Source organism: Amia ocellicauda, chromosome 16, assembly GCF_036373705.1.
Source record: "Amia ocellicauda isolate fAmiCal2 chromosome 16, fAmiCal2.hap1, whole genome shotgun sequence".
Lineage (NCBI taxonomy): Eukaryota > Metazoa > Chordata > Actinopteri > Amiiformes > Amiidae > Amia > Amia ocellicauda.
Window position 1 is genome coordinate 569,297 of NC_089865.1, and position 26,470 is coordinate 595,766.

At 52.4% G+C, this 26,470-nt stretch overlaps 1 protein-coding gene across 3 annotated transcripts in view; it reads right to left on the reverse strand.

Annotated features, from left to right (window-relative positions):
• erbb4b (erb-b2 receptor tyrosine kinase 4b) overlaps positions 1-26,470 on the reverse strand; it is a 258,461-nt gene that overhangs the window by 38,534 nt on the left and 193,457 nt on the right. For all 3 annotated transcript variants that reach the window (XM_066687236.1, XM_066687238.1, XM_066687237.1), the window contains exons 14-20: positions 25,324-25,417; positions 22,832-22,986; positions 20,662-20,706; positions 16,577-16,709; positions 12,582-12,704; positions 11,506-11,604; positions 9,679-9,864 (exon numbers count right to left, since the gene is read on the reverse strand). In XM_066687236.1, the coding sequence (XP_066543333.1) occupies positions 9,679-9,864; positions 11,506-11,604; positions 12,582-12,704; positions 16,577-16,709; positions 20,662-20,706; positions 22,832-22,986; positions 25,324-25,417 (835 nt within the window). The remainder of the gene's footprint in view (positions 1-9,678; positions 9,865-11,505; positions 11,605-12,581; positions 12,705-16,576; positions 16,710-20,661; positions 20,707-22,831; positions 22,987-25,323; positions 25,418-26,470) is intronic.

A 26,470-nucleotide genomic window follows, 5' to 3' on the forward strand; every position in this document is an offset into this window, starting at 1 on the left:
AATGCTCTGTTAAAAACAGGAGGAAAAGAGGAAAGCGCCGCGAGACGCCGGCTCTGTTGTGGTGACACTGCTGACAAAGTGATTGCTTAAAACTGTTTGCTTGCAATTGCAAAGCTCTAGAGGAGGTGTGTTTGTGCGTATGTGTGTGTGTGTGTGGGGGGGGTGCTTTAAAGAGAATAACGGAGAGCAGAAATAACACAGGAACGGATACGGTTCCAACCCTACCCTGTGCAGACCCACCCCTTCACAGGCCACCTGCCCCAAATACCACAGTATATCTTACATTATATATTCAGGGAAAATTAGGATGTACATTTTTAATGAGACAGCACAGCTCTCTCTCTCTCTCTCTCTCTCTCTCTCTCTCCATCTCCAGAGGTCAGGGCCATGGTGAACTCTACTGACCGGACGTCCTACTTGCCTCACTACTGTCCCCTGCTGGTGGCATCCAGTAGTGACCAGGGAACACAGAGACGACCCCCACCCACAGACTAGGTCTACCCGTCTGCCCATCTGCCCTCCCAGTAGTTGGAGTGTGGAGTGCCTGTGGATGCAGGGCTGTGACTGGCCAAAGTCCCCATCAGGAACACTGTAAAAGCTCTGCCGCAGTGTCTCCCCAACGACACACGCAGGCCCGAGGTTCGCCTCACCCTGAACCCCGACCTCTCTGAGCTCATACGAAGGAGGTGGTCCCCCCGGCCTCCACAGCCCCCGAGGAGCACACATCAGACGGGCGCAGGGCTCCTCCATCGGGCTCCGGTCCTGCGCTGGCCTCCCAAGACTGGCATCCACGCTGCGGTTTGTCAATTATGATTATTAATTCAGTTTATCATCATTGTCATGAAGTTCTGTCAGTCCGTGGGGAACGGCACACGTTTTCCGAAGAACGCTGGTCTGCCCACCGCCCCCCCACCCCACACCCATCACAGTCACACGGGCGGCGCTGCCTGTCTCCGGAGGTCATCGCGGGTCAATGCCATTAAGTTCTGTCTCCCAGTCAGTTGCTTTTGACACCTGCGATAATTGAAAATGAATTAAAACTCCGATGTTGACATCTCCACTTCATTGTAAATTGGCATAATAACCTATTACCTGATGTGTTACAAATCGGTTAATAGATTGCAGATCTTTTTTCCATCCTGAGGTTTAAGGACTGTGGCGTTAACTGTGTGAAGCCTGTTTGGACCGAAGACCGAAGGAGCGGCTGGATATTTACTGTCCCGATTCATGTGCGGCTGCAGGGAAGTTCAATATAATGTGTCAACGGACTTGTGAGGGATAGATGGATGAAAGGAAGGAAGGAGGAGGAAACAGAGAAAGAAAGGCGATTCTAAAGTGGGTCAGTTGATTTAATCTTTGATTTTAAACCCATTTCAAAATATTAATCCCCTGCGACTTAAAAAAAAAAAAAAAAAAAAAAGACTTCTTATTAAGCATTAATCTTTTGCTGCCGCGATGTAATTAAAGAAAGAAAAAGAAACACAGACGTGGGGGGGGGAATCTGTGCTTGTAGGTATTATTGCAGATTAGATGGCCTCCCCGGCCCGGTTATTAATATCGGCCACTGTCAGGCTGGGGGCCACGTGGGATGACTGTAATTCGAGGAGGCTGGTCAGAGGGACGATACGGCCTCCTCCCCGCGGGGCTCGGGGGGGATTAGAGGGAGCGGACGGCTGCCACACGGCCCCCAGCCTGAGCCTCTGCCTCGCACACCCCGAGGGCCACCGGACCCCTGGCTCACGGCACGGCGGGCTCCGGTTCCAGGGCCGGGGACCAGGGCCGGGCGTCTCTGGGGACTGCGGATCAGGGCAACCGTCCAACACGGCACCTTCTAACGTACAAACCATACATCTACAGATAGTCGAGGGGAAAGATGGAGGGACAGACCTAGTGCGTACAATATTTAATTTCAGTGCCATCAAAGCACACGGTTTAAACCACACGGCGCTGTTGTGTGCGTCTCACTGACTGAGCGACAACTACGGCTGCGTCTGACCCTTCAAGTGTCGCATCGTGTACGTTCTGTAGCTCTCCATGAGAAACCATCCATCAGAGCTGCATCTGATTAAAATAATAAACTATGAAATCTGCCACATTAAAGCTAGTCCTACTGGCCTCCACAGTCAGTGTTTCTTCTCCCAGCCGTGAACACAGCGAGATACACAAACGCACGCACACTCACACACATACAGACAATCGTTCAAACAGTTTGATTTAACTGCATCACTGACCACTCCTGCTGCCGTTTTACCAGTAGGCTCTATGTTTTTTTAAGCGTTTTCTGCGAGCTCAAAACAAAAGCCGATGACAGTCCTCTGGCACTTCGTTAAGTGGCGAACTCCCTGTGAATAATGACTGCGCTGTCCCTCCGCCGTGACACCTGACACGTCAATTCCACGCCTGCTCTCTCACCGCCGTGCTTTGATAACGAGAGATGACAGCGGGAACGACGGCTGCCTCTGAACCGGGATAATGGGATCTTTGAGGGTTCGCGGCCAAACGAAGAGAGAAAACTGGAAAGAGCTGGAGACAGCACAACGCCCCGTCAGACACCAGGACACCGATATCAATCGCAGAGGCACCGGGAAACAGGTACCGATGTTCAACAGCATCAACAACACTGAATCTACTACTAATAACAACGTTTGCACTATCTGGAATAGCTAGTTTGTAAGAGAGCAATCCCAGGGTATCTATTAACCCGCTGAACAAATGTGATCCTGAATTACCCCCCATATTTACTTCAGAACACAGTCACTGCAGTAATTCCAGACCGACTGCATGTCAAAGGGACCTCCAGGACCCTGCAGTTCTCATCGCTCTCCTGATGCCCGGTGTGATTTTCCAGGCTGTGGTGCTGGCAGACGCGGGAGCTGACTCTTGCCGTGCGTCTCGTATTCGTGTACTTGTTTATTTGTTTGTTTCTCCGTTTTCCACCAGCCGCACAAACGGCAGGAGCTCCGATTCCCTCTCCTCACAAACACACTCCTCCATTAACTCCACACGGCAAAATCCGCTCAGCTCTGCTCAGCGTGAGTCTGTTACTGTGGAATTAGACTCCCACACACGCATGCACGCATATACACGCACCCACACACACATGCATACACACAAGCTTTACACATGTATCCCTTCCCAAGCTATCTGCCTCTAAATGTCTCTTCAGGGCCGACAGAATAAATCTATTAACAGCGAAACCGGCTCGACCGAGTGCCCGTCTCTCCGGAGCAGGAACCGCAGAGCGCCGGCTGCCGCTGCTGGACCAACAGGTGTGACGCCGCGCAGCAGCAGACTGCGTCGTCCTGAACGCAGCGGGACAGTGTGTCATTATTACAGAGCGGCAAAAGTAGGCAGAGAGAGAGAGAGCGGAAATAAAGAGAGAAATCTGGCGGCTGAATAAGTAAGTTCACCAACAAACCCAACATTTCAATAAAACCAAAAAGAGAAATAAGTAACAAAACAGATATCAGTCAGAGTCTGCGACACCTGACACACAGCTGACTCCTACGCATACATGGACATTGACAAACACACACACATCATATAGTCACACAGATAAATGCAATTTCTACAAAAACAGGCCGACACACATGCGCCGGCCATTCGCTCTGATATACTCTGCCCCCACAATCAATCACTCCTGTGACTCACACTGGAAGACCCCGAGAGACGGACACTGGGGTCTTAGTCAGAGAAAACACAGGTCCTCTGCCCCCCGAAACTACAAGCACCGACTTGCATTGTGGTACAGAAATCTCTCTCTCTCTGGAATTCATCGCCCTGCGCTTCTGCGGGTCGTGTGGTAAAATAATTCCCCCTGGATTGTGTTTAAGGAGACCCGTATAAAGGGGAGCCGGAGTTACACCATAGCAATGTCACGCGGAGCGCAGGGACACAGAGGGACGCCATGGCGCAGCGCAGGGACACAGAGGGACGCCACGGCGCAGTGCAGGGACACAGAGGGACGCCACGGCGCAGCGCAGGGACAGAGGGACGCCACGGCGAAGCGCAGGGACACAGAGGGACGCCACGGCGAAGCGCGTGGAGGAATATTACAATCAATTATGATACAAACTGAGGAAAGGTTTAACACAGTGTTCACCGTCTCTCTCAGTGACAGGACACACCGGTATAGTCGTGTGTAGCAGAGCCCCAGACGCTGAGACAGACAGGTGCTGCAGTGGCGTGATGTGTGCGTCTGACCCTAATCACACAGACGCCACCCTCCATATCTCACCGGAAAGTGAGAGAACGAAGGAGACGGACAGGAGAACAAGCCGAGGGATGCCGGAGCAAACAGTTGTTCAAAGGGAAGAGATTGAATTATTCCCTCTAAATGTCAGGGAGATGCCCTGTGTGGCACCAGGCCTGATGCCATTAGTCAACATTACCCCCCCGACTCCCTCTCCTCATCCATCCTGTGGCCTATCTATAAGCGGCGACGGCCCCGGGGCCATTCCTGCACCTATTTATACATACAACGTGGCGCGGGCCGAGAGATGGAGCGGCTCCTCTTCTCGGTATTAATTCTGGGCCGCCTGTCGCCGGGCCGGGATGATGAAATGCCAGTAGTGATTTTCCCGGTGTAAGGGTGGAGGGGGTAGTCTAGACCTGTCCGCCTGATGGATAGCAGACAGACCGGGGACTCGAACGCCAGTCTCACTGCTGCCACACGGAAGAGAAACCTCTCTTTCGACACGAGTGCGCTGTGAGAGAGCTCTGTATCTGAGCGCAGGGCTGCTCCTCCTCTCCTGCCTCGGGGATTGTGGGTCTTCAGGAGCAGGAGAGGAGGGTCTCCATCCTGAACAAGCCCCAGGAATCTGAGATGACCTACTGAGATGAATGTCCAAACCAGAGGAGCTTTTCCAGATCAGCAGGGACACACGCACCCGGGACACAAATGGAAATTGGGCTTCAAGGCATTCAAGACAGAAAACAGGAGACACTTCTTCACACAGAGAGGCGTCACAATCTGAACAAACTCCCAGCGATGTGGCTGAAGAGACAATTTGGGAACATTCAAAAACAGACTGGATAGGATCCTTGATCACTTAGCTATTAATGGACACCAAACGAGCACGATGGGGCGAATGGGCTCCTCTTGATTGTACACTGTCTTATGTTCTTATATTAGCAACCACACTGTGTTCAGTATCAGACGCTGTCTAGGATTCACTGCTACATACATGCAAAATACACTGACTCAACAAGCTTCTACTCCACACTTTACTACACTGACTTTCTACAGAAGAAAAGCAGAAGAAACCGGTTACAATTGGCTGACTGCACTACTGGAGAAATAAGCACTGTGCACTTTGTGCTGAGTGGACAAGACTTTAACATCATTAATGCCCGATCCTGAGCTGACCGATGCAATCAAATCCACAATCCCGGAAGGCGGTGAAATGTAAAAATCACCGGCATCCATCGCTGTGGGTGAACCCGTCGGGTGACTGGAGATTGTCTGGGCTTATTTCTCTCTAAGCCTCCACGCTGTCATTCTGCAGACGCGACTCTGAGGGTTTCACTCGGAGACGAAGCTCTCTGCGGAAGCGACCGATCTACGGGCTACTGCCGTCTGCCTCGAACGCCGAGAGCAGCCCAGAAAGCACGCGCTCGGCTGAGTGAGATTCATGTCTGCCGACGTACATCTGTTGAAAGGAAGTTGAGAAACCCGAGAATTAAATTGTGTTTCCCTGAGGAGAACAAACCCCAGTTGATCAGCCGTTAAATGTTCAAAACATCCAACTGTGGCCGTAAAGATCCCCATCTGTGCCTCCTCTCTGGTGCATCTTCATTCTAGAATACTCTGGGTCTTTTTTGGGCGCACTTTTGGAAACTTCGGAGGAGGTTGAGCTGACAAAAATGTGTCATAACCCCCCCCGTCGGCGACGATCCCCTCATTTGGATGCTGCGCAGGGAACAGGGAGAGGAGACCTGGAGCTCCCACTAATGACTGCGGGAGATGTGTGTTTGCTCAGCGGTGGAAACTGATTTGCACAAGGAAATGACCCGGAAGGTACATTAAGCCTTTCCAGATTAGATATCTATTACGGGATATTGTCTTTGGAGCCACATAAAAATGTGAAAAGGTAGAAAAGGGAAAAAAGGTTGGTTATTAGCCAGGTTGGAATACTTCCATCTCCAGCTTCCGTGCGATTACAACAACCTCTCACTCCAAACAGAGGAATGGGGGGGCGGACACTGCAGCATGACCGGCCTTCAGGGTCGGAGCGCTGGATATAACCGAGTCCGTCTCAGAGGCCTGGCGTGGATCCCGTCGACTGCACATGTGCTGCAGTCGGAGCTCGTACAGAAGGACGTTGGGTCCGGCGACACGGCAGAACGAGCGGTGAAACACTGAGAACCGGGCCAGCCGTGGTGGTATGTTCCTCTCAGCACCCCCCCTACGCTCTGTGGACACATGCCGGTCCTGTTCTGTGCCACCGGGCCCAGCGCTGCAGTTGAAGCGCACCAGCCAGCGCCCGAGCCACGGAGGTAAATGTGTCCGAGCCCCCCAATCCCTCCCATGTGTCAGGCATCCCTTCCAATATTGAGAGTACGTGAAATTGTCCCCCCCCCCAATAACGTGTGACCGGCTCCAAACATGTAGTGGACGCGTCCCCCAATATAGATAGCGTCCCCCCCACGCTGGATAAGGATATCGACGGGGCCCGTGTCTTTGCCATGTTCAGGTACGAGCCGTGTGGTTTTACATGCCTGTCCTGGGGTCTCACGCACGGCTGCCGCGCTGCAGACGTGTAGAAAACCACGGATATCAGGACCGTCAAAGACAAGCCGAGGTCGTTCACTGCGTCTTCCGCGGGACCCGACCCCCGGGAGGAAGCCCGGCGGGACAGAACCTTACGAGGAATTGTATGGAAGTGCCGGCGACACAGAAGAGCCCTGCCATCCGGAGCACTTAGCATTCCCAGCCAGCACGTCTTTATAATTAATTGACTAATCTGTTCGTTAAAATTAATCCGAATGCTAATGAATCCATTAATAATCTATTAATTAATTAATTGCAAATGAGCAGGATATTCCTAAACATAGGCTCATCAGACACATTGCTAATTTGGAACAAGATAGCCCTGCCACTCAGCACAGAGAGGCTGATTGTGGAGATCGCCGGGCAGGGCTGACATTGGCCAAGGTTCAGTTTCCCGCACGCGAGCGCTGAGTATTCCTCATCGAAGACGCACACACCTTCACACACAATTAACACGATACGAATCAACTCTCCTCCCTCACATCCCGAGGAGGAGGAACAGCAGACGCACCGATGAGGCTCAGGGTCACAACGAGGAGCTGAACGTGTTACGCGTCCAGTCCTGATCTGATGGCACTGACAGGAAGAGTAACCCGGCTCCTGTGTTGCCACTGTGACCCTGAACCCCGCTGACGTCTCTGATGCGCTGTGCCTCACGTCTCGTTGGGTACAGGCAACACAACAGACAGCACCACCGGGGCGCCGTGTGGGCCCCGACGCAGAGACTGCTGATTAATTGCTCCTATTACAGCAATGCCCGCCCGCCCCCGTGATGAAGAGCCGCCGTCCACCTCAGAGGAGGAGCAAATCCATTTCCAGTGACCGGACCTGGCACCGGGGCCCCGTCTGCAAACCGAGCAGCGCACCAGTTAACCACGGTCACAACTACAGGACGAGGAGGAGGTGAGCGGACAACACACTATCAGCATCCCAATCCGATCACACGCACACCGTGAGACGGACACTGTACACACACTCACACACACACTCACTCACCGGGAGACAGACACTGTACACACAGTAACACACACACACACATACAGTAACGCACAAACACACACAGACTCACAATCTCACACAATCACACACACACACCGGGAGATGGACACTGTACATACAGTAACACACACACACACAGTAACGCACTCACGCACACGCACAGTGACACACACTCACACACAGGGAGACCGAGGCGTCAGCACTGCTGGTGTCCAAGAGCTCACTCAGGGCAGATGAATATCAGCTCAGTTTTGCTTCCTCATGAACTCAGCTCTTGCGTCAGTCTCTCTCTCTCCCTCGCTCTCTTCTCTGGCCGGGGAGTTCATTAGAGCCTCCCCCCTGAAGGCGACAGAGCTAATAACTGTGAAGTCGTCCTTATCTCCCATAGACGCTCGCCCTGCTAATCTGCGTGGTCAGGAGACGCGGCCCGTGGACATTGCCGCGCTCGTCTTCCTGTTCCCCTTGACGGTTCAGGACTGGAGGTTTACCGGTCTGATATTTTAAACGTTTCTCAACAGCCAGTGGCCTGGCACCTTCACATGCCTGCGCTGCGAACCGCGGACACGTCTGTAATCGCCCCGGGGTGAGCGCTGTCACCCCTGCAGCCCAACGTATCACTTGATCAGCCACATACTGATGGATTAAATCATGAACAAGTGTTTTTCATGTCATGTGTAAAACCACGTGAGCATCATGTGATCGGGCAGACAAAACATCTACAGACACGACTTATTTTTTAAATAAAGCACTTCAGCACCGAGAGTTCTTCAGGCGCAAAGGACAGCGGCTCTCTCTATAATTTATAACATTTCACTGTCCTTCCTGCGTTCTTCATAATGGGGAAGAAAAATTACCTTAAATGTGAAGCCGTTCGCAGTCAACGTTTCTCATCTATGATGTTGACACGGAAAATAACAGCGGCACGGGGGGGCTGTGCACTAACATTAGAAAATCACACATTCAAGAAAACGACTCCAGTTACAGACGAGGAGGCGTTCAGGCGCTGAATGCTACAGTGGCCCTCCTCGGGAGACGCTGCCGCGAGGGCCACACTGATCTGGGTTCGGTTACTTTGAAACAACACATCAGTGTGCAGCGGTTCACAGCTGTCTCGTGCACACACGTGCTCATCTGGAAATGAATTCGGGTTCGTTTCCGTGTTCTCTCAGGACTCGGATCGCTTGTGCTCATATTGCAGCGATCGGGGAGCTCGGGTCGCTTTGTACTGATAAAGCACTGTACGTGATCAGTGCATATAGCAAATGGCAGCATGACGCGTACAGTAACAAATACATACGACAGTAATACAGTAACTGCATACAGCCGTGCAAACAACTGTACACTCTGTTTTAACTTTACTCTACTTCATTCCATTTCTAAATGGCATTTAGCACCTGGATGAACATGCAATTGTGTTAAGAGTACTGAAGTTACCACTGTCACTGAACAGACACAGATACATGCGCACATTATCTGAACTGGTGCTAGACAGTCAAAACTACACTGTTGGGTGAAACGTGGAGTTTGTTTCCTGACTGCAAAAGAACCGAGAGCCTCCAGCCTCACACTCAAGTTTTTCAAGCGAACCGAACTCAGTTCTTTTGCCAAACGGACCGAGTCCAGCTCTCTCGTTGTCTCAGTTCGGTACGGTTCGTTTGCCAATCGAACTAGTGTGAACGAGCCCTGAGGCTGGGGACTAGGGAAACCAATCCCGGGATCCCGGACAATTTTCTAGTCCCGAAATCCCGGGATTGAAAGCTTGAAATACCCGGGATCACGGGTGACGGCGCAGTCATTCTTGGACTCCGTGCAAGCAATTTATAAAAGAAAACGTGCACGAATGAATACAGAGGTGTGTCATCTGGCCATGATGTGAATCCTAAGTGCCACACGCCGCTCAGTCCTACCTTGGCGATCTGGACACACCAGTTGAGCAGCAGCTGGGAGCCGATGTTGTCCTTGTGCTCGTGCACGTAGTCCAGCAGGCAGCCGTGGGGCATCAGCTGCGTCACCAGCTGGATGGTGGGGCTGAGACACACGCCTAGCAGCCGGACCAGGTGGGGGTGCTCCATGCTGGCCATGATCAGAGCCTCCTGGGGGGGAGACAGAGCGTCACTCCGGGGCCTCGGGGCCACACGCAGCACAGACCCCCGCCGAAGAGCGGCGCCTCCCCACAATCCCTCTTTCACAACAGGCCTGGAGTAGGAGTGTCTGCAGCCTGCTGGTGACGTCAAACACAGCCTGGTTACATGGTCTCTCCCTCTCTCTCTCTCTTTATATATTATATATTCACAGACAGTCCCTGGCCTCAGCTGAAGAGCGCAGAGGAATCGTTCTCTGAATGTGTCTTTGCTCGTGTGATGCTGGAACTGATATGATATGATTGAACAGCCCTGACGATCGACATGGAGCCAAACAGAACAAACAAACAGACACCAGAATCGCTCAGACGGCGGCTGCGATGGTACTGATTACCAGCGTCACCGCGGCGGGCGGCTCTTCTGTGGTGTCTGCGCTGTGCGGCCCGGTCAGTGCTTGATTACAGTTTGACTCAATGACTCATCAACAGCTGAGCCCCCAGATCGGTTGTTTAATAACATTCCATATGAAAAACTCATACAGGTCCTCATACAGACGGGTGACAAATGAAAGGAAAACCTGAATAAATGAGTGCAGGAACATAACGAATGCAGACGCCTCCAAACAGGTGCACTGCATGATACAATTAAGCAATTAACATCCTATCCTGCTCTGTGCATGTATACAAATGCTGAGCAGCCCAGCTGACCTCGATTTTGGATCAAGATGGCAAGAGGAAAGGATCTAAGTGACTGTGAAAGAGGGTCATTATTGGGGCACGAATGGCCGGAGCTTCAGTCACACAGACGCTTTAACTGGCTTGTGTTCTGGACAAGTGGGCGAGGGCATGTGTGGGACACCAAGAGAACGGGACAGGCCTGACTGCTGGACCCTACAGTGAGGGGGTCCGGAGGCTCTGTTGTGCTGTGGGGGGCATTTTCCTGGCATGGTTTGGGTCCACTTGTCCCCTTAGAGGGAAGGGTCACTGGAAATCATGACAGAGTGATTCTGAGTGATCACCTTTATCCTGTGGTGACACATTTCTCTCCTGATGGGAGTGTCTCTTCCAGGATGACAATGCCCATCCACAGGACATGAGGGTCACTGAATGGTGTGATGAGGATGAAAATGATGAGAATCATATGCTATGGCCTTCACAGTCACCAGATCTCAACCCAGTTGAACACCTATGGGAGATTGTGGACCGACGTGTTACACAGCGCTCTCCACCACCATCATCAAAACCCCAAATGAGGGAATATCTTTTGGAAGAATGGTGTCCATCCCTCCAGTAGAGTCAGAGACTCGTACAATCTGTGCCAAGAGCATTGAAGCTGTTCTGGGGCTCGTGGTGCCCAACACCTCACTGAGACACTTTGTGTGGGTTTTCCTTTAATTTGTCACCCGTCTGTATATTCGTAATTTATTGAGAATACAATTCATAAACATTAAAAATGTGAATTTTCCGTACAAGATGAATAACTTTAGCATTAAATTAATGAGTGCATAGACTCAGGTTTGTGCGACGCTCCCAAACACAAAGACACTAAAGGGTTGAAACCTGCAGGGAATCTAGACTTCTTGGATTTGCTTTCTACACAACAGCTGGCAGGACTCAAACAGCACCCCCCCACCGGACACCCCCGCAGACTCACATCCATGAACTCCACGTTGGCCTTGGGCCCGGTGGCCTCGTTCAGGATCTTGATGGCCACTGGGATCTTGACCGTCTCCCCTTCGGGGACCCAGATGCCCTGGGAATGAAGAGGCACCTGTGTAATTACCGCCTGGCGTGCCCTCGCACATGCACACGCCTGCACCCCTCCGCTGCGCGAGGCGAGGGATGAATAATGCAGGCTCACACGCCTGTAATACACGGCATTAATTCAAGTGCGGCTCCTCACAGATGAGCCTCGGCCCTCGATAAGACAGCAGCCCCCGTCTCTGTGTCTCAGGGCCGTCATGCTTCCCCTCTAATTACATTTAGATATATAATCCGCCCCCCCACCTCCGTGTCAGACCTACAGTGGCTCCCACCCATCCCTGTGGAGCTGAAAGAGTCCAGGCCCAGGTCAGCATCCGGGCACAGTGTGTCAGTGTGTTTATGGCCCAGTGTGTCAGTGTGTTAATGCCACCTTGAGTCAGTGTGTTAATGCCCCTGTGAGTCAGTGTGTTAATGCCCCAGTTTGTCAGTGTGTTTATAACCCAGTGTGTCAGTGTGTTTATACCCCAGTGTGTCAGTGTGTTAATGCCACCTTGAGTCAGTGTGTTAATGCCCCTGTGAGTCAGTGTGTTAATGCCCCAGTGTGTTTATGTGTGTCAATACGTCAGTGTGTTTATGGCCCAGTGTGTCAGTGTGTTTATACCCCAGTGTGTCAGTGTGTTAATGCCACCTTGAGTCAGTGTGTTAATGCCACCTTGAGTCAGTGTGTTAATGCCCCAGTTTGTCAGTGTGTTTATACCCCAGTGTGTCAGTGTGTTTATACCCCAGTGTGTCAGTGTGTTAATGCCACCTTGAGTCAGTGTGTTTATGTGAGTCAGTGTGTTAATGCCCCTGTGAGTCAGTGTGTTAATGCTCCAGTTTATCAGTGTGTTTATACCCCAGTGTGTCAGTGTGTTTATGTGTGTCAATATGTCAGTGTGTTTATGGCCCAGTGTGTCAGTGTGTTTATGTGTGTCAGTGTGTTTATGCCCCAGTGTGTCAGTGTGTCACTCCTGGTTCTTCTCTCACCTTGTAGACGGTGCCAAATGCCCCCGAGCCGAGCACCTTCACTCTCTTCAGCTCCGTCTCCTTCAGGATGCGCAGCTGGGCCTGGTTGGGTGCCGTGCCGCTGGGGGTGAGGGGCTCCACCAGCTGCAACAATAAACAACACGACAGAGGCCTCGGTCAGCTGGGCACGGCACGGCACGGCACGTTCATCAAGACTCACATCTACACACACACACACACACACACACACACACACACACACACACACAGACACACACACATATATAACAATATATATATATATATACACAAATATATACTTCGCCCTCCGGCTGGAGCAATGTCTCGGGAGACCGTGGAGACCGACTCCCTCACTCCCAGCGTCTCACTCCGCTGATCACAACACAGGTGAGAGTTCAGGCCCGGGAACCGCCGGAGCTGCTCGACTTATTTGGAGGGAATTACCGTGTTGAGAGAGAGTTGTTACGGCGGAGGCACTCTCCGTCTGCGCCGCTGCGTTTAAACCGCCGGGCTGGCTGTCAATTGCGCTTAGCGATGTAATTCTGTTACCGCAGCTGGGGCAGAATCCACGCGAGCGACTGTGTTTTGATCAAGCGGTCCCGGGAGAGAGAGCCACGCTGCCGCTGTACTGAAACTGCCGTGCTTTGCCTCATTCATTATTAATGCGCAGGAATCCCATCCTGTGAAGTGGCCACCGCCACATCCATTGTGCCGATCCCAGGGCAGACAGCGAACCGCCGATACAGGGCATTACACCCACCGCAGTTAACAGCGGCTCACCGCGCTCATAGGAGCCAGGAGGCGAGGAGACGGCGGCGCAGTACCGAGCAGATCTATGGCAGGACACTCAGAGGACAACCCAACGGCACAGATTAAGGCAAAATGGCTTGGGATGATCACTACTGCAGTCTTACCAAAGCATTATTATTATTTGCATATAAACAGAAACCTTTCAGAGACTGTCCTACGGCTGCCCCTGCTCAGCCCTGCTGTTTAGGCAGTTTGTACCAGAACACAGAGGCCTGAAAGCAGACCTCTCAGAAACAGGAAGCAGGATGCTATAAATAACACAATGCTATCAAGACAATCCCGGTAGGTAAGGTATTTTAACACCATCGGGTGAGAATTTTCCCTCTAGTTTTCTACGCATGCTCGGTCAAAGGCACCTGGATGTCCCTTGTGGCTGTGACAGGTGACACGGCCATGATTAACCTATCCTCCCGGTCCCCGTCGCTGTCCCGTGCTCCCCTCCTCGCCTGTCTGGATCGACAGACCTGTCCCTTCACCAGCAGGGTTTTTAAACTGGAGTTTTTTTTGCAGGTCCACAATCGGCAGCTTCGACCACACGCGTGGGTAACGTCACTGGCCTGTGATAAGAGCCTGGACACTGCCTGCCCGTGTGCATGAACTGCGTCCCTGCGTCTTCCTCCCGGGCAGCTGTGTTCGACTCTGAGATGCTCATCGGCAGTCCTGGGCGCCGGTGGGAAACGAGGGGGTTTACACTGTCAACCGTAAGCGTTCCTGGCCCCGGTACGAGGATGGGGGGCCCTCCCTTCATACTCCTGCAGATCCTTTCAAAACAGACAGAGGACACATGGCTCGAGCTCTGTCCCCGTACACGCCTGCACAACGCGCGTCCCTGCGTTATGAACTCTGCGCTGTAACTGAAATCGATGTGCCCGTTCTACAGTATGCGGCAGCTGCATGTGAGCGATCTCCTTCTCGCAGATCTGACAGTGCCTGACAGACAGCTGTCAATAACCTCAGCTGAGCCCTCTAAATGATCGAGATGCCAGCCGACGGGCAGAGCCAGGCCGAGTGACAGGAATACAGAGAGATGCCTGCTCTCCGACACACGGTACTCAACGTCCGCCGACTGAATAATCACTTTATAATCCACAGCCTGGACTCTTTTAATTCCGGAAGCCCGTGCCGTCTAACATTTACACGCATCTTGCCTGCCGGGGATGCGGGGGGGTTAATAGCATCTCTCTCCAGGTGATGGGGGGGTGCGTCGACAGGGTGCCATTACAGGCTGACAACATAATACACACATAACGCCGGGCTTTACGGCAATTCATCTGACACCAAACCCTTTTAAAACTGACAGCAGGGCAGCCGGCAGCATGTGACGCCCTGGAAAGCCTTCGACCCGACGATCGGTGCGTCTCGGGCTGCGGCGGGCCGGTGCCGGGGACAGACGGCTCCCAGATCTGAAGGCCCTGACCTGCCCGACCTGCACCGCACTGTAGTTTAAGGATCCATTAACGAGCGTCTCTAAACACATTAGAGCTGTTGCAAAGGATATAATAAACATCGTAGTTTATTATTATGATTATTATTATGCTTTTTAAAAGCTCTTCATACGTCCCGAGCAGACGCCCTCACTGCTTCATTATCTCATTAGTGTCTGTGTTTTAATCATTCTTCAGCTCGTACGCTGCACTAATTGATACTTCGCTTGTTTATTGAAGTTCCTGTCGTTTAATTGAATCTCCTCGTCAGACTCAGGGCGGGCCGTGGCTCTGACTGCGGAGGAGGCCAGTGAACGGGCCCTGTCTCGGCCCCCGGACCAGCAGGAGCAGCAGAGAGCACAGCATTGCAATATAGCAAAAGTAACAGCATACATTTTATTAATTAATTAATCAATCAACAATTAATATCACCAAAAAAGCTAAACAAACACAAACCAACACTGGTGGAAAAGGCTCCAAAAGGTATCAAATAACACACAGTGAGGCACAGACAGCGCTGTACTGCACACAGTGAAACACAGACAGCACTCTACTGCACACAGTGAGGCACAGACAGCACTCTACTGCACACAGTGAAACACAGACAGCGCTGTACTGCACACAGTGAAACACAGACAGCACTGTACTGCACACAGTGAAACACAGACAGCACTCTACTGCACACAGTGAGGCACAGACAGCACTCTACTGCACACAGTGAAACACAGACAGCGCTGTACTGCACACAGTGAAACACAGACAGCGCTGTACTGCACACAGTGAAACACAGACAGCGCTGTACTGCACACAGTGAAACACAGACAGCGCTGTACTGCACACAGTGAAACACAGACAGCGCTGTACTGCACACAGTGAAACACAGACAGCGCTGTACTGCACACAGTGAAACACAGACAGCACTCTACTGCACACAGTGAGGCACAGACAGCACTCTACTGCACACAGTGAAACACAGACAGCGCTGTACTGCACACAGTGAAACACAGACAGCGCTGTACTGCACACAGTGAAACACAGACAGCGCTGTACTGCACACAGTGAAACACAGACAGCGCTGTACTGCACACAGTGAAACACAGACAGCGCTGTACTGCACACAGTGAAACACAGACAGCGCTGTACTGCACACAGTGAGGCACAGACAGCGCTGTACTGCACACAGTGAAACACAGACAGCACTGTACTGCACACAGTGAAACACAGACAGCGCTGTACTGCACACAGTGAAACACAGACAGCGCTCTACTGCACACAGTGAGGCACAGACAGCACTCTACTGCACACAGTGAAACACAGACAGCGCTGTACTGCACACAGTGAAACACAGACAGCGCTGTACTGCACACAGTGAAACACAGACAGCGCTGTACTGCACACAGTGAAACACAGACAGCGCTGTACTGCACACAGTGAAACACAGACAGCGCTGTACTGCACACAGTGAAACACAGACAGCGCTGTACTGCACACAGTGAAACACAGACAGCGCTGTACTGCACACACTGAGGCACAGACAGCGCTGTACTGCACACAGTGAAACACAGACAGCACTGTACTGCACACAGTGAAACACAGACAGCACTGTACTGCACACAGTGAAACACAGACAGCACTCTACTGCACACAGTGAGGCACAGACAGCACTCTACTGCACACAGTGAAACACAGACAGCGCTGTACTGCACACAGTGAAACACAGACAGCACTGTACTGCACACTGTACCATCCCCAGTCACTCACCTCCGTCTCCAGGAAGCGGCGCAGCGCTCTCTTCTTCTTGATGCTCTTGCGGCGGACATAGACAGCCACGCTGAGCGCCACGATCACCACCACGAATAGCCCGCCGATGACACCGGCCGCGATGAGCGGCGTCCTGTGGGAGAGACGGAGGGGCGGGGGGTTAGAGGGGACGAGAAGGGGACAGGGTGTCTGATTGGGTTTCCTCCACCTCGTTCAGGATGGGCTGTTTTTTAAAACCGCGACTCAGTATCGGCAGCTCTCTGGGTAGGTGATTGTCGGGTCCCGGTGCCGAGACACGCAGATGAGCGGAGAGATCAAAACTGCCAATCCACCCCCCAGGATCAATGAAGTGGTCGCAGGTCATTACCGCCCTTCAGAAAGGCCCTCTCTCAGTAAACATCCATTAGTGCTTCCGCTGTGTCCTAATGAAGTGGTTAACGAGAGGCTCGGAGAGGCCTTGGTGGGCAGAGAAGACCAGCTACACGACGGGCCCACCAGAGGCTGGTCACCAAACTGCGCCGTGATTTCCTAAGATCCTCCACAAGTACCTCAATTGTGATAATATATGACACACACACAATCACCCAACCAAACAGCTGGGTTTGACAGCTGCAATCTAGCTGATCCGACAGAACAGTATCCAGAATCAACAAGTAACCTTTTTTTTCAATGATTACAATTAGTATGAAGTAACATAAACAAGGCTGATGACTATAATAGTGAACGTACAGCAGCAATAACCGCACTGGAGCAGTAAGACTCGGGCGCAGACAGGAGACGCGTCTCTCGGGTCAATAACACATCGATCCTCAGGACAAGCCCGGGTCACAACGGGCCGCAGAGCGAAGCCCCCGCACTGTACATCACCGCCACCTCCCAGACACTGAGGACACACCCCTGAGCGCCGCGGACCCTCCTACTCCCGCCCCCCGGCTCGTGATGCTCGCTCAGACTGCGGCCGGTCTGTCCCCGCGCCGCGCCTCAGCAGCAGGGTCCGCGCTGGGGGTGGCGGGGTGGCAGGGGAGGGAGGGCGGTCTTGTCACACTGTACGGTCCTGCAACTCGTGTCTGTGGGAGTAATTACCGTGTGTGTCAATCAGCCCTGGGAGAGACACAGGGGTATCAGTATGAAGAGCAGGTGGATTGTGTAATATGATGGTGTTGCTGTTGAAAGCTGTAAATATGAACACAGAGCAGCGCTGGGGCAGCAGAGACGCAGTCCAGTCCCGTCCTCGGGGGCAGGAGGGGTCTCTGATCTTAATGACATCACTGAAGTCATGGATAGGGTAAGAATCAAATCACCTACTGATTGGCTTAATCAGTGGCTAAAATCCCTCGAGGTGGAGGATCGGCGACTCCTGGGGTCTCATGCTATCTCTGTGCACAATTCAGGCCCTCGTACCTGTGTCTGGGGCCTCAGGGGGGCCCTGCTGTGACCCTGAGCACACGCCCTCGCCGAGCTCCGCCTCCTCTCCCGACCCCCCGCGTCCACAGGCCCATCACAGGCGCCGGTCCCCCGACCTCAATCTCTCCTCCGGGCCCCCGGGCTGCTCTCTGCTTCCCCGTTAACGATCCTCCTTTACGTCCTCTCAAGATCTCTGAACGGATAAACGTGTCCGCGGTCACGGCGGCTCTGCGCTGGTTTGATCTCCATTTGCTGCTAATAGGCACTTTCATTTCTTCCACTGCAATTCCCCGTCACCCCTCGTCTATCAATCCCGAGTTAAATTAGTGGTGAAGAGATTCGACTCGATGTTTCTCTCATGAGTTACAAGCTGCCACTCAGAGCCACAAGCGTTCACAATTGTCATAAAATATGTGTATCTGCTCGTTGTTGACCCCGCGGCTGTGTCCCGTTAGCGGTTTTATTCCTGCTCTGTTGACAGCCTTGACTGCTTGAAATGAACACAATGACAAAATTAAAATACTCGATCCGGTTTCAAATGGATTAGAATTATAAAGAAGATGATTAAATATAATAACTTCAGTGCCAGTTTGTGCAGCTGTTTCAATTGGCCCGGTTCACATCTGCCCTGGTCACAACCAGTCGAGTCCAGATGTGTTTGCGAGTCGCTGTGTTGGGGCTTTAAAGCACAGTCTGTGTGTGTCTGTGTGTGAGAGTGTGTGTGTGTGCGTGTGTGTCTGCGTCTGTGTGCGCGTGTATGTGTCTGTGTGCGTGTGTATGCGTGTGTGCGTATGTGTGTGTGCGTGTGGCGTGTTTTTTGTGTTATAGGGGATAGGGAAGATTGTGAATCTGGGGGAAATGTTAAAGACACAAGTGCGTAATCACAATATCAAAACTGTACAGAACAAAGGGGGAACTTTAACTGACATTTTATTCATGTCAGGGGTTGTGCCGACTGAGAGCCTAAACACTTTATTTTTAACTTGCATTGTCATGACTAAACAGGGGGCTTTAAGGGGGTCCGGTAGGGCTGAAGGTCCCTTGGAGGGGATTGTAATTTGCATGTTAACAGTGACCGAGCCATTACATAAATGTTGAAGGAGCCAGATGCCACACACAAGCAGCGGGTTGATCGCTGAGTCGGTAACGAGTCGGGCACCTCCCCCAGGACGTGAGATGCGTGTGCACGGGACACGTGAGGCAGGACGGGAACAGGGTGGGCGTTGTCCCTTTCAAACATGACCAGCTGAAGAACGGCTGATGGTGCCTGTGATGGAAACTACCCAGCTGACACACAACGCTGCACAGTGTTGTGACAATGTAAATTACGTCGCTACAACATTGTGGCAACATTGTGTTAGCATGGTATAAAGGTATAAGTGTTTTGAAGTGTTCTGAAGGGTTTAAAACGCAGTCAGCACTGAGGCCGGGGGGGCAGGGGCACTTGACAACTGATTCGGCCTCCTCCGTCACAATGAAACCCCTGGACTGAGGAGAGACAAAGAGAAGCTTTTGAGGAAAAATCAATCGTCTCCTGGGCGCCTACCAGTCAGGGAGGACAGAGAGGACAGAGAGGACAGAGAGGACAGAGAGGACAGAGAGGACAGGGTCCCCTGGGGCCACACACTGTTGCTGATGATATATTCTATTTTTATTTGTTTTAATTCAAACCAGAACAAACAGCAGATTATGGGAATGAATGGGTGGTGAGGTGGTGGGGGGGGTTAATTAACTGTGCAGAGCCTGTGTGATGACCTCTAAATGCACCAGCCCTGTCAGCTGCACTCAATCATTGCACCCCCCCACACTCCTGGCACAGCACAGTTTACACCTGATTCGGCCAAGGAGACGCCGCTCTGACCATGGGCTCCGTCACGCCGTGCCAAATAACCAGCGCGGGGCCAGAGGACGGGATTAGAGAGAAAATACAGATCGAATCAAAAGAGGCCACATGCCAACACGCAGCTCCACGCCAGCGCGGTCTGGCATCCGAAAACACGGCTCAGTGGTCTCAGACAGACACGTGTGTGTGGTCACTGCTGCCTCCACCCACACCCACACCCACGGGACCGGAGGGGCTCCTGGAGAGACACGGCCTGGCACAGTGTGGTGTATGTGGTCACACCTTGGGCTCTTCCAGGACTAGTGGGGTGAAGCCGCCATGAGAGGGTTAAAGGCTCCTCTCCCCTCGCTCTGTCTTCCCGAGCCGTGACCCCTGCCTGACCTCTATGCCGATGCCCTGGCACTCAGACCGGGGGGCACAGGGGGTCTCCGAGCTCACACTGACCAGCTCACCACTGCTTGGCAGGCAGACTTGGCTACCAGTCCTGGCTCTTCACCGCAGCCAGCCTCTGACCTTGAGCGCGGGAACGAGAGCGGCCCCCCGCCACACAGAGCGCACCGGGGGGCCGACAAGCTGCTGAATCAAGTCCGGGGTCAGGGCTGGGGTTTGTGGTGAGAATGTTATAAATAAAATAAACTACGGAGCGATAGCGGTAACTCAATGAAGACACAATCTGTGCGTGAGACGCTGTACAGACGGAGGGTGGAGCCTCGATTCGGTCCAGGACAGGAGGAGGGGGAGAATGAAGGGATGTAATGAAAGTGTGTACTAAGCAGCCAGCCGCAGAGAGAGAGACAGAGACAGGGAGAGACAGAGGAGGATAATGAGAACACAGTACCTGTCCATCATGCCTATGCAGTCCTGGATCCGTGGTCCGATGCACCTGTGAGTAAACGAGTAAAGCAGAGTTAATGCAGCTCTATTGTCCCACACTGCCCACCAGGGAGAAGAGAGAGAGGGAGAGGAAGAGAGAGGGAGGTCTGTCTAATCAGTCTGCTCTGTCTAGTGGACTCTCTCTCCTTCAGACACACAAGATCAAACCCAGGCCTAAAACACAAAATAAACCAATAATAACACTATTACTAAAGATGAAACACAACCTATCGACACGAGGACTGTTTGAAACAATACCTTGAGGTCCGACTCTCCCTAACTGCACAACACCAGCGGCTCGTTAGGAGCGGCGGCGAGCGGCTCCTCATTAGAGCGGCTAATTCTGGAGGAGCGCAGCCCCCCGGGAACAGAGACACACGGGCGAGCGAAATGAAGGGAAGGTTACACAACAAACGGAGGGGATAATACAGATTAAAAACAGATAACATCCCCATCAGACGGTGTGCGGTGATGGCTTGGTTTCAAATTACTTGTTACGGCAATTGAAACGCAACCGAAACACACAGCATCGCAATCATTAAATACTGTTTAAGCGCGCACTTTTCACAGCGCAATTACTGCCATGGGGTATTGTTCACTCTCTGACCCGGCCTCTGTTTCCTCCCTGCGTTCTCTCTCTCTCTCTCGCTCACTCTCTCTCTCTCTCTCTCTGACAGAGAATGACACGGACCGGCAGGACCCGTGTTAAAACCCTTCCTGGCTAGACATCCTCTGTCTGTCTCCCTAATGGCAGAGTTTTAATTAAAATGGAAATAAAAGAAAATATAACAGACAGGTCCACAAAAGGCGTTCTTTTAATTCAAGGCATTTAATTATGTAACGCTTCGTTTTGTTTTTTTTAAGAAATACACTAATAATAAAAGACTAGTTGCTGCAAAGAACCTGTTTCAAACTGCATATTAAACTCGTTAATCCTAATTGGCTTTGAGGGGGAAAGAAAGTCTCTTCTAACAGGTAACCGTGAGACTCCAGAGGAGAAATAAACAGCACTGCTCCAGACTTTAAACACACACACACACACACACACACACAACACAAGCACAAAGCCGGCATCTCGTCCTTCAATCCGCTGAAAATGGAAAATCATCGATAATAAAAGCGTCTGTAATGTCTTGAGGAGGCGGTTGCTTTATAAAGAGAGAGGGGTCTGTGTACCTCGACTGCATCGTGCCCATCGACCTGTTTAGCAGCCAATTAAGAGGCATCGCGGTGCCTGAGGGCCGGTAAGTCTCTCTGCAGATCATCTCGTCCACGTGTGGCCTAATGGGGCTCCTGGTGGGTCTCAAGGCTGAGCGCCCCGGGCTGCCCGCTCTGCACGCATCACACGCCTCGCGCTACTCGACACGCAGGCGGCGCGGACCCCTGGCACGGACCCCCGCCACGCAGCACTGGGAGAGCGGGGGGTCAACACAGAGCACAGGCAATGCCACCGTTTCATCGCACAACACGCTTGGCATGTTTCTCAAACCCAATTCGCTCGGGCATGTCCGTGCTTCTTCAGAGCGAAACGAGGTTGGTGTTGATGTTCCCTGTTACTTCTCTTGCTTTATTTTCTTTCCCAGTAAATCCCTCACCCCTCACCTTTACCCCTCAGCTCTCATCCTTCACCCCTGAGCTCTCACCCCTCACTCCTCAGCTCTCAACCCTCACCTTTACCCCTCAGCTCTCATCCTTCACCCCTCAGCTCTCAGCTCTCACCATTCACCCCTCACCCCAACACAAGGGCTTCAATAACACCACAATGAGACCAGGCCTCTCGGCCCATCCTGCCCACTGGGACGTCTTGCTCATCACTCACTGATCCTGTGACGTCATCCAGTGGTTTCTGCACAGACTGGACTGTGGGCCCAGCTGCCCCTTTGCTAGAGGACACGTGTGCCAGGGACACCCATGTGCAGAGCGGCGACCAATGTTTATGCTCCTTCTGTGACTCCCGACACACTCAACGGCTACACTACTAGTGTGTCACCATGACCTTGAGAGAGAGAGAAGAGAGGAGAGGAGAGGAGGGGAGGATAGGAGAGAGGAGAAGAGGAGAGGAGAGAGAGGAGAGAGGGGAGAGGATAGGAGAGAGGAGAGAGGAGGGAGGAGGAAGGAGGAGAGGAGAGTCTTACCCCTGGGTGCAGTTGGAGTGGCAGGGGTGGCACTCGTTGTTGGCTTCAGCGTATTTGAAGATGAAGCTGTTGGCCCCCTGCACCCCGTCGGGGCACTTCTCCACGCAGTTCGGCCCGTCTTTGAAATTGGAGCACTTCACGCAGTGGTCAGGGCCCTGGAAAGGCAAGGCACACAAACACACGCCACCGATAACGCACCGAATTACAACCATCAATCACACGGCTCGAGGAACGGGGACGCGGGTGACGGAGGATCATGGCAGTGATACACGCCCGAACGCTCAGTGCTGAGAGGGGGTTTGTCTCCAGGCACTGGGGGCACCGGGGAGAAAACGGCATCACCGATTCTGATCTTTACAGCTCCGAGGGTCATAAAAAAGAAAGGGCTACAATAACAATAATAATAAATACAATGTATTCACTCACACTTCACAGGGTACAAGGACAGGTTTCTGTTTCTGATTTAAGAATAATAATTTAAAAAGTGGAATAATTTGCAATTTAAAGACAATCGTGCACAGCGTCCGTCGGTTCCCCTCCGTCTCGTCTCTCGGGCCCCGGCGGGGGTCTGTCGAGGGCCCGGGGGGGGGGGTGGTCCGGGGAACAGGTGAGGCATTAGCATGAGCCGAGCGCAGGCTGAAAATAAATTAGACCTGATTATGCCGTCGAATCTGAATTACAAAACCGCAGCCGGTGCCGGGGGGATTATTGGCACACGTGGTGGGATATTTGGAGTGTTTATTCTGTGACTTGAAGCATATTTATTTATTTATTTAATTGATAGATATCTGCACAGGCGAGAGGGGACTGGCTGTGAAGTCTGTCCCAGTCCAGCTGGTGGGAGAGAGTGAGCGAGGGCTGCGTCTCTGTGCCGGTCGGGGGCAGGTGCGTTTAGGTGCATTTGCTGGCGGCACCATTCGGCACGCAGACTCTGTTGGCTAATGATGTTTGGCTCTGTTTGGCTCCGGCGCTGGGGGGTGAAGGGGCATCTCTGTGAACGGGTTCAGATGCACAGAATCACCACGTCCCCACACAGCAGAAATAACGCAGAGCTGCCGTCACAGCACCAGGCCTCCTCTCCGCCAGTTATTGATTAATGATATACGATCCATAATCTGCAATCTGCTCGTCTCGGGTGCTGAGAGGCTCTTCTGCCGGGCTGTCAGAGGAATTATCTCGTGGGAGACGGAGCAGCCGGGGGCAGGGGGGCGTCCTCTGCGCAGACGCATCGAGACTCTCGCAGCCACACTCCTCTATCTTTACGCCACCGATGATATGTTTACCGCAGTTCAGAGAGCGTGTCGTGTGTTTTATGGGGGGAAGTGACGCTTCTCTACAGTGCTGGAGTCGCAGGTTTATGTCGGGCTGTGTGTGAAACTCCCAGTAGCCATCATTCACACGACATTTTTAATCCAAAGCAACGTGCAGAGGTGGAGCCAGAAGTGCTGGCTCGGAACTGAGAGAGAGCCTCGGTCAGTGGCCCTGGGGAGAGTCTTTCTCATCCATCTTTCTCTTCAATTATCCTTCCAAATGTTCATCCTTCTTGTCATAAAGCTGCTTCACTATCTCTCCCTCTCCCTCTCCCTCTCTCTCACTGCCAGCGCGTCACTGGCCCAGAGAAAACTGGACGCTTTTACACTTGGACCATTGTGAGTGAAGCAAACAAAGCCTCAGCTGTGGGCCAAGAGCTCTCCGTCTGACTTCAGAAGAACGACCGGAGAATGAAAACAGTCAGCAAAACAGAGGGACTCGGGCTGTAACGGAAGAAAGAGACCAACCATATCGGATGCGTGACTCCGTGAGGATGCGTTTTCTGTAGTTGTCAGAGGTCACCAATCGAGTGCTGCTGCTCTCGTCTCTCAGCTGTAGGAGACGCGCTTCCCTTTTCACACAGAAATATATAAACCAGATGCTGAGAGCTCCGTTTCTGCGTTTTCCAACTTTTCAATTAGAGCGAAGCCCCCGCTCCCTCGGCCGCCCCTCGTTACTCCACCTAACGGATTTCCTCGTCTTCCATTAACCACAGAGCAGATCCTCGCTGTGCCTCGAGATCCCGGCGGACGGTGCTGTTTCTTGCCACATTCTCGATCGGCTTGAGTACGTTAACAACATGGACCCCCCCTTCAGAAAACCACACAGCGAAGAATGACACACAATCGGTGCGGTCAATAAAACGGTTCTCATCTTCAGATCATTTTGTGTGACTGATGATAAAAAATAAGTCAAACGAACCGTGTCACAGTATAGACGACACGTGGAAACGTTAGCAGTAATAACGCTGCTAGTAACGATATAGTAATAATTTAGTAATAACTCAAGTACAGCTGATAACTAATACAGCTGCTCCCGCCAGGACTGTGGCGAGCACTTCAGATGCGAGAGGGAGAGGAGGAAGAGGAAGACAGCGGTGTGAAGCCGGGCGCTAAAGGGTTAACAGTCACGTGACACAGATGTGATCGATTCCCCCCCACGCCGTCAGGTGCGAGTCTTACCGGGCCGTGGCAGGTCAGCGTGTTGCTCTCCGCCTTCTCGCACTGCGCGTCGCACTCCAGGCACACGGAGCCGTTGGCAAACTCTCGCACATCCCTGAGCGCCGAGGAGTGAATGAAACGGAGAGAGGGAGAGGGAGAGGGAGAGAGAGAGAGAAATCAATACCTGCATCTGACAGGGCGACCCGTTTAGGATTTTTGAATCCCCCCACCCTCCTCTAGGAAAGGCTTTGCTGTGCGTTAAAGGAAACAGAAGGCGTGCGGCCAGTCGGCCCTCGAGGCGGTGAGACCGGCCTGTAAAGATGGCCGCCGGTGACGCCTCGGATTATAAAGACTGCAAGATCAGAAAATAACAAAAATATAAGCATTCCAATGAGTGTGTGTGTATTACAGCTGTGTATTTGAACGGGAAAGACCTGGGGTTTTGCTGAACAGGAGACGGAGAGGAAGAGCTCTGAAGCCGAGGGTCCGGTCTGGACGGCACGGCCGCGTTGGACCGACTCTGCCTACGACAACCTGCTGGAAACGATGTGTCCAACAGCTGTCTGCCGCTATTCTCACGTCTCGTTGTGCAAAAGTGGGAATTCCCCCTGACTGACAAGACCACAATGCGCAGCGAGGGGCAGGAGGCACTTCACCAGAGCAGCGGACACACTGCAGAGACAGACGGCCCAAAGACCCGCTCTCCTTGGCAGGGTCTTGAGCCGTCGAGCAGAGACACCCGTCTGTCAGTCTGTCTGGCGGAGAGCGGCTTTGCGGAGCCCTGCGCTCGGTCAATATCCTGAATAACGCAGTGAAATGAACCATGAATAATTAACTGCGGCATAATTAATTGACAAACACACCGCCTGCGCGGCCCACGGGGACGAGGGGATCTGGCTCCTTTCTTTTTCACAAGGAATGGCTGGGAGGCAGTTAGTGCCTGAGGCGATGCAATAACAGCTACAAAAATAGATACACGCACGTCTCTGTGTGTGCGTGTGTGTGCGTGTGTGTGCGTGTGGGGGGGTGCGTATCAAAGCAATTTGAATTGAGACCTCACAACTGGCTTAAGGAGTTGTGTTTGAACTTGAGAGTGCCAGATCCGCCGCAGAGACATCCACCGGCGAAAAGCATCTCCACTTAATTTCCTGCTCCTGTACACCGTGCT